This window comes from Pelodiscus sinensis, chromosome 7, assembly GCF_049634645.1.
Source record: "Pelodiscus sinensis isolate JC-2024 chromosome 7, ASM4963464v1, whole genome shotgun sequence".
Taxonomy (NCBI): domain Eukaryota; kingdom Metazoa; phylum Chordata; order Testudines; family Trionychidae; genus Pelodiscus; species Pelodiscus sinensis.
The window spans coordinates 9,448,627-9,461,788 of record NC_134717.1 but is presented as its reverse complement, the minus strand read 5'-3'; the positions used below and the strand labels follow the sequence as shown (position 1 = coordinate 9,461,788).

Genomic DNA, 13,162 nt, shown 5'->3' with positions numbered 1-13,162 from the left:
TGTAGTGCCACTCTGGCCAGAGAGAAAGCCCACAGCACATGTCATAGTTTGTACCGATGTACTCAGCCTGAAAGCAAAGCAGCGACTGTTCTATATGGTGCAGATCTTTAAAAATCCCTTTCTGGTTTCAGCTCTACATTTATGTTGGGTTTTTACCTGACCTGTTTTTTGATCCTGACCACAGTGGTGTTTGTTTCGGTCATTTACTCCTGCAAAAAGGTGAGTAATGAAATTTCTCTATACTATCCTTTGGTGACCCTTTTAGCATAGCTAGTCTGTTTCTTAAGCTAACATGTAACATCTTCCTATTCCATTAGCTGTCCTTCCCCCACCATTCTTGACAGGTAGACACGTACATACTACAGTGGCAGTATGATATCTAAAGACACTTCAATAAGACAGAATGAACTGAGGTCATGTGCTAGGATTGGCATAGTTTTTCACAGTCAGAAGTAATCAGCTGCTTCCCTGTGGATCTGCATCTCTATGAAGTCCCCTGCAGGCACACTCATTTTGACATTAGAAGAACAATGTTCCTAATGTGGAACCAAGAAAACTGACTCCTGCGCTTCCTCCCCCTAAATTTGCTTCTCCCTAAACTTCCTGCAGAGCTGGCTGTGTGTTGTCCCCACTGCACGTGCTTGCTCAGTAGGCAGATGATTAGAAGGGTAACCTTATGGAAAGATGTCTTAAAGGGAAATAAAAGCATATGTATTTAGAGCCTTCTCAGCCCGTCTCATGAGCATAAGAAGAATTCAGTCAGTGATCTCCTTTTAGTAACCGGTGGTGGATAAGCAAAGGATGATGGTTGTAAAGCAAGTGTTGTGTGTATTTAGCCTGCCTAGGAAATCTCTATTCTGTGCTGGTGGGAAGGCAGTGTGTGTTGGTGTATTTGTGCTAGACTGTTTTTGTCTGACGGTCTGGCGTATCGGATGTTTTGTGGATTCTCCCGTTTTGAAAGCCTCTGAAAGCTCAGAACCAGACGTCAGAGAACCATACATCATGGCTCCGACCCAACTTTGTTCAGAACAGGCTAAAATGAAATAGATCAACAGCACTTTTTTCAGGAAAAGAAACAATCTGTCTGACACAATCCATGACCTGATTATTTGCTGCTCTTTAATTGTGGACGTTGTTGGTGCTACCTATCTTACAAAGGCATTCTTGGCAGCAATTGTACTGTTGCCAATTAGTTATTGTTAAAAGTTAGCCCACAATTAATAAAAAGCCAAAGTCTTTGAAATATTCCTGGGAGATTCAAAAAGCCCTATGCTATGCTCTGACTCAGAACTTAGGGTAACTCACTGACAAGTTCCCAAAGATTCCCTTTTGAGGGAACCTTGCTCAGAACGGGCTGTTCTCTTTGGCTACACTTGTTTATACTATTTGGGGCCAATCATCATTTCTGAGTTGATGGTGCCGTTTACAAGCTCAAGAGAACAATCTTTACAAGCACACAGATGACGGTGCCCAGAGTTCCTTGTTAAGTTTTGTCTCCATTTTAAACCGATAGACTGCACTGCTTGTCTGAGACTCATTCCTGGGTATGCTTTTGTGTTTAATGAGACAGCGTGGGCCAACCCAGAAAGTATCTTGTTACAGCCACAGTGAACCCAACACTGAGCTACACTATGGCATGTTGGCAGGGGAGCCGGCAGCCTGCATGGGCCCCTGGGCAAAATGGGGGGTCCTGGCTTCATGCTCCCAGAAAAGGCGGGAGTCTTGGGCAGAAGTAGTAGGGCTGGTGGCAGACCTTTCCCCCGCCCCCAAAGCCCTCAGAGTCACACACAGTGCATGACACAGCACTATAGTGGCAATTTAAAGGGCAACTGCGCCCTTCCCCCGTCTCCTCCCATCGGTGGGCCTACATGCACCATGCAGCACACTCCATCACAACACCAGCCAGCTAGCTCCTGTCCTGACGGGGTTGGTTGCTGCAGTGCTCAGCTGTTTCTTGGACTCGTGTCACAGGACAAATTTGGGGCATCAGCTTCTCTGAGCCCTGGCTCGTGGCATTTGAATCCAGCTGACATCAACCAAGGCTGACTTGGACAGGCATGGATAATTCCCTCTTCTTGGCTTGCCGGGGCTTATATTATTTTCACATGCTGACAGCAGCACTAGCTTTTTGGAGGTCAGAGATGTTTTTATGAGTGACCCAAGTGAAGTATGAATGCGTAATACACAAAGGATTTCTCTTGTGTCTCCGTGACCCTGGTAGGCTGTTGTGTTTTTGTTTCTGTGCCTTGACCTCCCAAGTTCCCATTTAGAATAATGATGGGTGCAGCTGCTATTTTTAAGATGCCCCTCCCTCCAGTGATCAGCCCGGGCTACAAAATCACCCTTAGCCCCTGGGAATGCAGGTGAATAAACATAAAAAGCAAGCCAATGAGGGCAGAAATAAGGAAATTACACTGTGAACTGCCTGGGCTTTCTAGAAGCGATTCTTCGTCACTATATGCATAACATTACAGATGTACATCATACTCTGCAAAACAGTGTTGTGTATCCCGCCCCACAGAGCTCATGGAGAATGAATGGTCCTGGATATTGTTTTTCCCACTCCTTCCTTCCTTTTCTGGGTTCTGGGGGAGGGGGCACCAGAGCATGAAATGCGACAGGCTGCCCTGTGCAAGATCTACTGAACAGTTCCTGTTGGCTGGTTTTATTAAAGAGAAACCCGAGCATATGGCTTGTCAGCGCCAGTGAATTTTTGATTGCCCCCTTATTTAGTGCTCAGGTGCACAAAACCTACATCCAATTATAAACATAACTTATGAATCCTGAGCTGGTTGAAAAGATGGTCCTGTCAGTATCTTCAGTGAGAAGATATCACGTAGCAGAGGTGGCCTTTGGTGTCAGCGGCTCTAGTGACCAGTCACTGAAAGATTAAGGAGTGAATGTTGAGGACAGTTTTTATTACTTGACTCGTTTGTCCACTCCTAGTTAAAGAGAATGCTACTGTGAATCCTCTGACCACCATCTGGAGAAATGTGCTGGAGCTTCTGTTCTGAGAGAAGTGGTGGTGAAACCGGTGTTGGGAATATACAAGAAGAGCAAGAGTTGTCAAAACCCGGCCTGTGGCAGTGACACCTAATTACCAACCAAAGCAACCTCCATCCTCCAATCCAAGACTCTGGTTCTCAAGAAGGGGACGGTACATGCAACCTGATAGCGACTCAAGAATCCAGTCAGCGTGGTGGTAACTACAGGAGCACTGTGCCTGTTGTATAGCCAGGTTGCCAATGAACTATTCTGGGACTATGCAAGACAAGTAAAACAACAATTCTTTGACTGGTTGAATCCCAGTGCAACCCTGCAAGCCATTATTAGAATAGAGGACATTATTGCTGAGCGTAGATTGGAGGAAGGGTTCATTAGCCAGCCACAATGCAGTCAAGAAACAATCTCTCATGTCTGTCCTGTTCCCTGATAAATTTAAAAAAACAAACAAACTGCTGCTAAGCACATATGTGGCACTTCTCAATCTCAAAGCATTGCACAACCATCAGCTAATTAACTATCTTACCTTTTTCACCTCAGTGTTGGTGTGATTTTGCTTGTATACAAGCTTGTTGTCAAACTGTGTGAGGAAAAAGTAGTCGGCTGCTGTCGTGTGAAGAGGCAAGTAACTAATTGGACAGATAGACATAGTCTGGAGTTTTTGTGTTTAAGATATAAAGTTTCCTAGCTCTCTCTAGGGCTTCTCTGTTCATTTTGATAGTGGGACTATTTTTTTTTATTTTTAGTGTGTGCCTGGATTCAAAATGGGAGGGGATGTGTGTTACATGCTACCAGTTCCATACAGGAAATGTTAGGAAACCAGTATTTGTGGTTCTTGCTTGGAATATCAAACGATGAAGCCCAAGCATAACTTATGTGTATCTTCAGTCCTGTTATATGGTAGGTGGTCCCCTAGCACCTCCCATCTTATCTTTTTGTAGTTTCTAAATGCAATTTCCTTTCCATTTTCTTGGCCTCTCTATATAAGGCATTTACAGGCTTTTTCAGGACACCAGCAGGCTTTTTCAGGACAACTTGATTTTATTTTTTGCTGTCATTATCTCCCACTAAAATTCTCCATGGGAGTTGATCATGGAATTGCCAGACTGACCAACATGCGTTTCCAAGTTCCTTCTGCTGCAATAAACAGAGAACTCTCCTTGCTCCTCGTTTTGCTATTTTGAGAAGACTTGGCAATTGAGATCTGATGTCTTCCCATTAAAATTTAGTTTCTGCAAGGTCATGGGAACCACTGTTTCTTCTGAAATGCACTGCTGACTGACATCTGTTTTGCTACTGATTTAACATGTTCGCATCTTCTGAGAATCCATAAATTGTATTGTACTCACCACTCTGTGGAGTTTAGCTTCTTGGACACTGCTGGACATGAATGTGGGTCAGATTACATGCTACATCTTCCTGAGTTAATTTGATCTGGAAATTATAACTCATATACTCGTTTTCACATATGCATTTCGTGGCTCCTCGCTCCCAAAGTGTGGTCAGAAAATTTAAAAGCATATTTTCATTTTTGGGCTCTTCCTTTTTGGAAATGTTTAGTGAACTGAAAACTCTTCGTTGGCTTTATAGACTGATAAAACACTAAATAATAAACCAAACAAATGGATTTAAAACCCTGAGCTGCCTGTAGCTGTTGACTGCAACTTCAGCCATCTTAAGTTACTGCAGAATGACCAAAATTAAGTTATTCTGATTGGAAGTGCGGGATTTAGAGAATTTCTGTTGTTTATTTTTCAGCATACAGGACCAATTACATCCTGATTGTCAAACTATTTTCCATGTCCATAGTATATGTTGGAAAAAAAACAGATGATTGTTGTTTTGTTGGGTTTTTTTTCTTTCCTTGTAGATTGTTGTTATAGTTTGTGTGATTTTTGTTTTCAGAATGCCTCCCCAGTGTAACTGCATAAGACTCCATTTGAGTCTTAGATTTTGTATCAGTTTGACCCTTTGTCTCTTAAAGGCATATCTACACAGCAGGACAAAAGTTGAATTAAACTATGCAACTTCAGCTATGTAAATTGAATAGCTGAAGTCGAAAGAGCTTAATTCCGCTTCTGGTGCTGTCTACACAGCAGGAAGTCAAAGGAAGAAAACTCTTCCTTCTGCTTCCCTTACTCATCGTGAAATGAGGGTTACAGGAGTCGGAGTAAGAAGTCCTCCAGCTCGACATTATTTCAAAATAATGGCTTGCTCTGTAGATTCGCTTTTTGTTATTGCGAAATAACATCAGTTATTCCGAAATAAAGCTGCTGCGTAGTTGTACCCTAAATGTGCTCACCTTCCTATAGGTTTGGCTTTTACATGGAACATTCCTTATATAAATTAGTGCTTCTTTCCTGGCTTCTTGGGCAGTGGATTTCTGAATGTTGTAAGATGAGTCCTGATCTGACTTTTCCTAGGCAAAAACACAGCGGCCCGAGGCATAATCTAATTACAATTCTGTTGGTGTTGCTTGCCTAAGAGTGGCTCTCGTTGTTGGTACCTCAGAGCAGGAAAGCTGAAGATGGGATTTCATCTATTGCCTTCAATGCCATTTGAGTGTTTTAAGCTACAATGAATTAAATAATAGGAAAACCTATTTTACTATTTTTTGCCCATACTCATTTTCCTTGACACTTTGCTTTCTGGTACATCAGGTTAACGGTATTTGTTTCCCAATTTACAGAGTAATGAGAACCAGTATTTGTGTAAGGAAAGTGTTTGTTAATGAGTTTAGTTTGTTTGAGTGTCTTTACCAAAATATCCTGCTCGTTTTCTCTTGACTGGTTAGAGTTCAGTCCTAGATAGGGTGGACTGCAGACATGATTGTCTTGTGCTCTGAGAACAAGCCTAGAAGCTAGGAAGAACTACTGAGTTCTAACTCAGGCTCTGCCATCGTTTCCTGACCAGATTGGAGCTCAGCTTTGCAGACGATATTCATCTCCATCTATTCACTGAAATAATGCAAGGGAATAACTCCTTGCATTATCTCAGTTTCCCGATCTGTCAAATAAGACTTGTGCTTATCTGGACTCCTTTCGAGAGGTGTTGTGAAGATTAATTATTTAGTGTTTGTATAGCACTTTGACGTGCTAATTATTATCCTGTTCTACTTGGTGGTAAAAATTACGTGCTACAGCACTATTCTATAGCTGCTCCTGCAATAGAGGTAATGGGAAATCAACGTTGTTGCTTTTAATTCTCTTGTTTTTTCTTTCTTGAATTTCCATCACTATTCTCAGAAATATATTTTGCAGATGTGACTGGTTTTTTCCAATTTAACTTTTTAGAAACTCAAATCTGCTGATTGCAGCTGAATACTGAAACTCAGTATAATAAAAACAAGCAGCCTCGCTAACAATCTAGCTGCTAGAATAGAACTCAAGGTGTCTGGTTCTTCTTTTACATACCAATGGTATAAATCAGGGGCAACTTCTCTGAAGTCAGTGGAATTACACCTGTGTATAAGTGGTCTGAGAGGAGAGTCCAGTCGTAGATGAGTATTAGAGGTGCTCCTAAGGAAGGAGTGAGTGTAAACTAATACCATAAACTACATTCAGTGAAAATTTTCTCTGTCTTATCGTGGCTACTAGAGTTTTAGAGCCATTTTGTATGCTTGATCTGCATATGTCGCTCCTGTTGATGTCAGTTGGGATTGCACCAACAGACCAAAAATGATATGACCCTATGTGATGAGGTTTTTGCAGACCACATTATCAGGAACAACACTTCTGAGAAGCATGTGGGACAGGTCCTTCAAACAGCCATCAGAGAGCTTGTAGTGGAGGATGAGGGACTCTTAGTGCAAGGTTTGAATCTTTGCATTTGAAGTTAACTTAACTCAACCGAATTGTCAAATCTTACAAATGAACTGAAAATTCATGCCAGCGGTTCTAATTGTAGTGGTGAGAAAGCCTTCAAGCTAAAGACTAGAAATATTGGACAGTTCTTTACCTATCGCTTTTCTTTCCAGCTGCTTATTAAGACACCTATAAGGTGCTGACATTTCCATCCAGTTCAAAACAATAGCTACACGTACAGTGAAGTTGTACAATGAGAGTTGTCAACTCTCTTGGAGTCTGCATTTCTTTTAAAGAAGAAGAAATCAACTCCAAAATTGCATACCAGCAACTGAACCAGAGATGTCTAGAGCTGACAATAGAAGTTCCCAAAGCATGGGTGCCCAGCTTTTTAAAGATGTTTGGGTGGCGTAACACTTAACTGATGTAGGAGCCTACATCTCGTTTTCAAAAAGCATTTAGGAGCCAAAATTCCCTGACTGTTGAAAATTCAGACATCTTGTTGCAATACTTTATTAGGCTTAGGCATGTGGACTTATCTCCCTGCTTGTTCAAAGATTGGTCTACACTGGAAACTCACATGAGCATAGCTACATCTCTCAGGAGTATGAAAATTCCCATACCTGAGAGACATAGCTATGTAGATCTAATCTCCGGTCTAAACAGCGCTACGCCAGTGGATGAATTATTATGTTGCTCTTGAGGAGGTGGATTACCTACTCCAGTGGGAGAACCCTTCCCCTTTGGCATAGGTAGTGTCTATACTGATGTGCTACAGCAGTAGTGAAGTTGCTAGGCTGTTGTGCCACTGTAGCATTTCAAGTGTAGACAAGCCCTATGTCTCTTGTAGGAGCAACTAGATGTGATACGGAAAGGAAGCACATTTTGATGCTGACTCCTTTGTAGGCACCATGAATTTGTTTTCATTGCCAAAAACAATGTAAAAAGTATCTCCAGGAACATTGCAAGAATCTCAATATATTGTAGCCCTTTCCTGGATCTAGTTTTTCTTTGTGAATGTGTCGGAATGACAAACCCCTTCCAGCCCATGTCCCCTGCTCACACAGACCCACACGCTGTCACCCAGGAGACAGAGAAGCAGTCTGGGGCCGGAAGCTGGTGAAGTCCGCGTTTTAAAATGGCTAGCAGCATTGCAGATTCTCTCTCCCTTTGTAATAGTCACCAGTTAATCAGTGCTGCCACCACTCCAGCAGCTTTATAATTATGTTGTAGGATTGCTGTGTGGGAAGCAGTATGCTGGCAAAATGTTGCACCTCTGCAAATGTAAGAATGAAGGGTAAAAGGGAAAAGCAGGACTTTTTAATAGAAGCATTAGTCATAGAGAAATTGCAGTACGGTGTCATTGGGCTGCTTACTTCTTGTGTCTCTAAAAATACCCTCTTGTCTAGTGGTTTGACTGGTACGACAGTGCAGTAATAGAGAGACAGGAGATCTGGATTCTAGAGCAGCGTGAACATTGTTAGCCCTTCTTTCCCTTGAGCAAAGATGCAGGGGAGCATTTTAGAGGCCGTGCTCCCAGGCTGCAGGGAACGTGACTCGTTTTCCGGCATTTGCTGACGTCTGGTTCTGCTCCTCTGTAGCTATAGGCTTTGTGCTGAGATAGAGCAGAGAACATTGAGGTGGGACTGGGATCAGAAAAGGGGAAGATTAAATAAAACCACACAAAATGACCCCCCCCCCATCATCCTACTTGTAATGGAACTTGCCGTAACTGAGATAACACTGCATGCTGTGGGGAAGACCTGCTGCCGTATTGCTTTTCAATATGACAGGTGACCAGGGAAACCTATGCTTGGACTCCTAAGGATTCTCACCATTAACTGCAAATATTTCCTCTTGAACAGAGGGAGATTCCTGGGAGCCAAGTGTTCTAAAGATGCACTGTTAGTAGGAGAGTGCGGATAGAGAAGGTTAATCTAGATGGAAGAGAACATGCAGTAGCATAATCTGGCAAGAGAGTTTGACAACCAAGTGCCTGTTGGGAAGGCTAGAATAGATAATGTAATGAGGTTGCAACCTATTAACAATGGGTTCTTCAAATGATATGGCTTTATTTCACTGAGTGGCAGTGAGGTAGGCATCCCTGATTGTCCTGAGGAACACACCAGAGATTTTTGCAACCTCATATGACTGATAGCTTCTAGATCCTGGCAGTTAAAGTTGGCTTATGGTTAACTCTCCATCCACCATGACAACATACGCAGTTGTGTATGTTGGGTCATTTTGGCTCAGAAGCCATTGTTGCTATTGAGAAGAAACAGCTAGATTTGATAAGTCCACCCAACTGTACTGCCATCACGTCTGCTTCTGCCTCCCAAAAAACACACTAGAAGACAAAAAACAACACATAGTCTAGTAGCACCTAAAGACTAACAAAACATGCAGAGGGTATCATGAGCTTTCCTGGGCACAGCCCACTTTTTGTCACTCTTCTTTGACCCCATGCATCACAAGCATGGTCTTATTAATTATAGGTAGGAATATAGGTGGCTCTTAACATTACAACATTTATAAAGATCCATGTCTTACGTCTTTTGTTTACTCTTTATTTCATATCCAGCTTTTCCCAGCTCCACTCCAGACTCTCTCAAGGAAGATTGTCCAGTCCAGGACCAATAGCACCTTAGTTGGGGTCTTCGCCATTATACTGGTTTTTCTGTCAGCCTTTGTCAACATGGTACATGGTTTTAATCCATTTCTTTACTGTATAGTTTTATTATTGATCTTTTCAGGCATGCATACTGCACGCATAATCATTGCAACCGTGTGAATTAATGTCACTGTTGATAAATCTGAGGGCAGCTTTTCCTCCCCAAAAGTGAAATGGGAGTATCTAAATGCTTTCCCAGCAGTGTGCATTGCTGACCCTGGTTTTGCTTTTGTTGCACAGTAATTGTCTGACTGTTCTGTTTCCTTTGGTGACTTTATGAACCACGAGCACAGCTTTACCACTATTCAGAGGGCCAGAGTAAGGACTATGTGTCACGCAAACCCCACAAAAGCCCTATTTTGAGTGGCACTCGAGTGCTCCGTAGGCTTTGTGCCAGCCCCTGAACAAGGCAGAATTTCACACTGAGGGTACTCACTTCACAGAGACTGGAAAGGCTGCGATTTATGTGAAACACTGGGGTTTCTTTGCATCTAGATGCTGCTGCTAATTTCAGATGCAAAGGGATACTGAATGTTCTTGATGGCCTAGAATTTTGAATTTTTAACTTGTTAGCTAAATTTATTTGAAAAATGAAACTAAATATTCTGTATTCTACATAACTCCGGGAGATTTTTAAGAGAAGGGTGATCCTGTGATTAAAGCACTGAGTAGTGTGTTCGATTTAGCCTCTACTGCCTCTTTATTAATTAGGGCTTAACTTTTACAAGTGCTAATCCACCACAGATCTCAGTGGAAATGCTGGATCCTCAGCATCTCTAAAAATTAGGCTGACAGCCACGGAGTGCCTCTGTTTCCCCAGGGAGATAAACATTGTTTGTAAAGCATTTTTAATTTCTTGGGTGGAAGGCACTAAGGGAATGCAAAGTATTATTATGGCTACAGTGTTAGAGCCTGATTTTTCGAGACACTAAGCACCTCAAAGGATTGGGCCCTGATAATGTAACTATAAAAGAAGCAGGTGTAGATTAATGGCACTTGGCACCTTTCAGAATTGGACTTTTGTTCATGAGCATTCTACTCAATTGCCTGGATTGTCTGGCTCTTGCCATTGCTAACCATTTTATAATAAAATTATCCAAAGGCTGATGTAAACTCATGGCTTAATCAAACAGGTCATAAAGTAGTATTCAGGACTCCAGAACGCTGTATTCTGCTGGTTTCTCAGGTTTCCCACAGTGGGCTTTGTCTTAATTCAGTAGCCTTTGCCATAGAAGGCCCTGCTGCAGCAGGCTTAGTGACAGATTGCTAGCTATGAGAAACTATTAGCATGTCCCCTTTGTCAATATATTAGCTGCTAGCAAGTATAAATATAACAATGTTTAGCATAGATAAACAAACTCGCTGTGAAATCTGGGGCACTAAATATTGTATCAGATAAATATTTAATTCTATTGTGCGCGAGAGAACTTTGTAAATGGATTGGTAGTTTCTTTTTCTTCTTACCCATGCCTTTGGTTTTTGTCACAATCTCTGTTTTTCCAGTTCACATGCAGCACTGTGGATCTTGACAGCTGTGTGGCTGCAGAGTACAACATCACTCCCAACCAGGTGGTATGCCTTCTCAGCAACTCATCTTTCAAATACAGCCTGGGCACCTTGCAGGGATTCTGTGGCAGTTCCCTGCCCAATTGCGACTTCCCAGAGGTATTGCGTGAAAGAATTGATTGCAGAGCTGGATTTGAAAAGCGGCTCAGTTCTGTATGTACTCATGCTCACATAAAAATAATTAAATCTTATGACACTAGGTGAAAACAATTCTTTGGAGGAGCCACGACCCAAATTCTTCTTCACCACCATCATTCCAGAATCGACAAGGGAAAACGTTCTTAAACATGGGTGTTTTGAGTTAGGCACCTAAATCCATTTTAAGGCATCTAAATACATGGTCCGATTTTCAGAGGTGCAGTGCACTCTTAGCTCTGGGTAAAATCTGGGACCTGCAGGTGCTAAGTGTGACAAACCAAAGCTATTACGCATGCACAGTGTTGTTGGAAGGGATGCAGACCTTTACGCCTTACTTCACTACTTACAGCTAAAGGAGTTGCAAAAAAACTCCTTTAGCTGTAAGTAGTAGTAGGCTTTTTTCCAACCACTAGAGACATGATCACGACATAGTTTATCGAGGCGCTTCAGTGGCTGCCAGTGACTTCAGTAGAACTTTTGGGTGCTCATCACCTCTGAAAATTAATGTAGGTGCCTAACTATATATTTAAGAGCCTAACTGAAGGCAACGGTTTGAAAACTTTGGCCTGGGCACATCTTGAGTTTCTCCGGAGCATCAGATATGGGCTGTGACTGGCAACAGAGCAGCAAGTTTGCTAATGGTCCACCCATCAGGATTTGTAGTGTGGAAACAATCCGCTTTGAAGTATTGATTTCTGTTTTGTTACAGCAAAAGATGCCTGTAATTTTTTTTTATGAAGTTGTATTGTGCTACACTCTAAATCTCTTCCTTCTGGGCAGTTGTTCGAGATACCTCTGTGAGTGGTTTGGTCACAGCCATAAACAATTTTTTTTAGAAACTGGAAAGGAGAAAAACTGTGGGGACGATGGTTGTGAGGTCTATGGGAAACCTCCCAGTTTTCTAGCTGATCCTTTAGGGCCCGAATGTTCAGGGTGTTACTGAGCACCCAAGATGAGCTGAGTGCCCATTGGAGCAACCGGGGCATAATTCTGATTCCATGAAAGTCCATGGGAATTTCGCTATTGTCTAATCAGGGTGGGGGAGGCCGTTATGCCACAGTTGTTACAGCAGTTTGCAACGTTCTGTAATGGATGCGATGCTTGGTCTAAACGTAGGGTGGTGGCACTTAGAGTACAGACACTACAAGCTGCGGTAAAAGGACATCATGTCCACACATGTGACTTCAGCACGCACTGATACGCGCTGCAGGGAAAGGCAGCAGCAGAGAGGGAGATGGGAGGGAGGCTCTGGCAGCTCCCCTCTGCAAGGGTCTTTCCCTGTGGCTGGAGCGTTTTTCTGCATCCGGGAGAGGCAGTGGGATGCTACACTGCTAAAATAGCACTGCCGATATGGAAGGCGCTGCTTAAGCATGTAAAAGGCTGTGCAGGATAAGCACCCTAGTGGCCTGAGTGGTGGTATAATAGGCCAGGGGAGACTTGGGGGAGTTTCATTTTATTATGCCCCAGGCAGGTTCTGGGGCAGCTGAGGAGGCCGTATGCACTATTCAGCTTCCTGGGGTCATTGTTAATCTCCCTGGACTCCAGCTGCCCCAGAACCTGCATGGGACATATCAAAAGCTCAGGTTCAGCTCCTCCAGGCAAAAGGGGTGGGGTTCCCTCTTGCAAAGTGCACAGAGGTCAGGGCTTTGGCCAGCTTGGGGCTCCTCTGGCTGAGGGTTGGGGTGCTCAGGGCAGGGACGGGCAGAGACTGGTCACTCTGGCTGCAGTGTGGGCCGGGAGTCTCAGTTCCAGCCCACTGGGCTTGGCAAAGGATGGACAGATGTGGCTACTGCTTCAGCTCTGCCAAGTTCTATTATGTTACACAGGTACGCCAAGGGGAGAATGTGGACTTAGAACGTTAGCCATTTCACTGTAATTGATGGAGGTTTCTTCTATCTCCTAGACACACACCCCTTGACCTGCCGTCTGTGTTCATTTAGCGCTGGGGCAGGGTTACTACTCGCTCAATAGGGTCTGTTAA

General features: G+C 43.1%; 1 protein-coding gene across 2 annotated transcripts in view; it reads left to right on the top strand.

Annotated features, from left to right (window-relative positions):
- Positions 1 to 13,162, top strand: part of ADCY5 (adenylate cyclase 5) — a 326,161-nt gene that overhangs the window by 289,134 nt on the left and 23,865 nt on the right. For both annotated transcript variants that reach the window (XR_012905123.1, XM_025178780.2), the window contains exons 12-14: positions 132 to 219; positions 9,388 to 9,504; positions 10,981 to 11,142. Coding sequence is in view for 1 of the 2 variants with exons in the window: in XM_025178780.2 (XP_025034565.2) it covers positions 132 to 219; positions 9,388 to 9,504; positions 10,981 to 11,142 (367 nt within the window). In the remaining variant the exon portion in view is untranslated. The remainder of the gene's footprint in view (positions 1 to 131; positions 220 to 9,387; positions 9,505 to 10,980; positions 11,143 to 13,162) is intronic.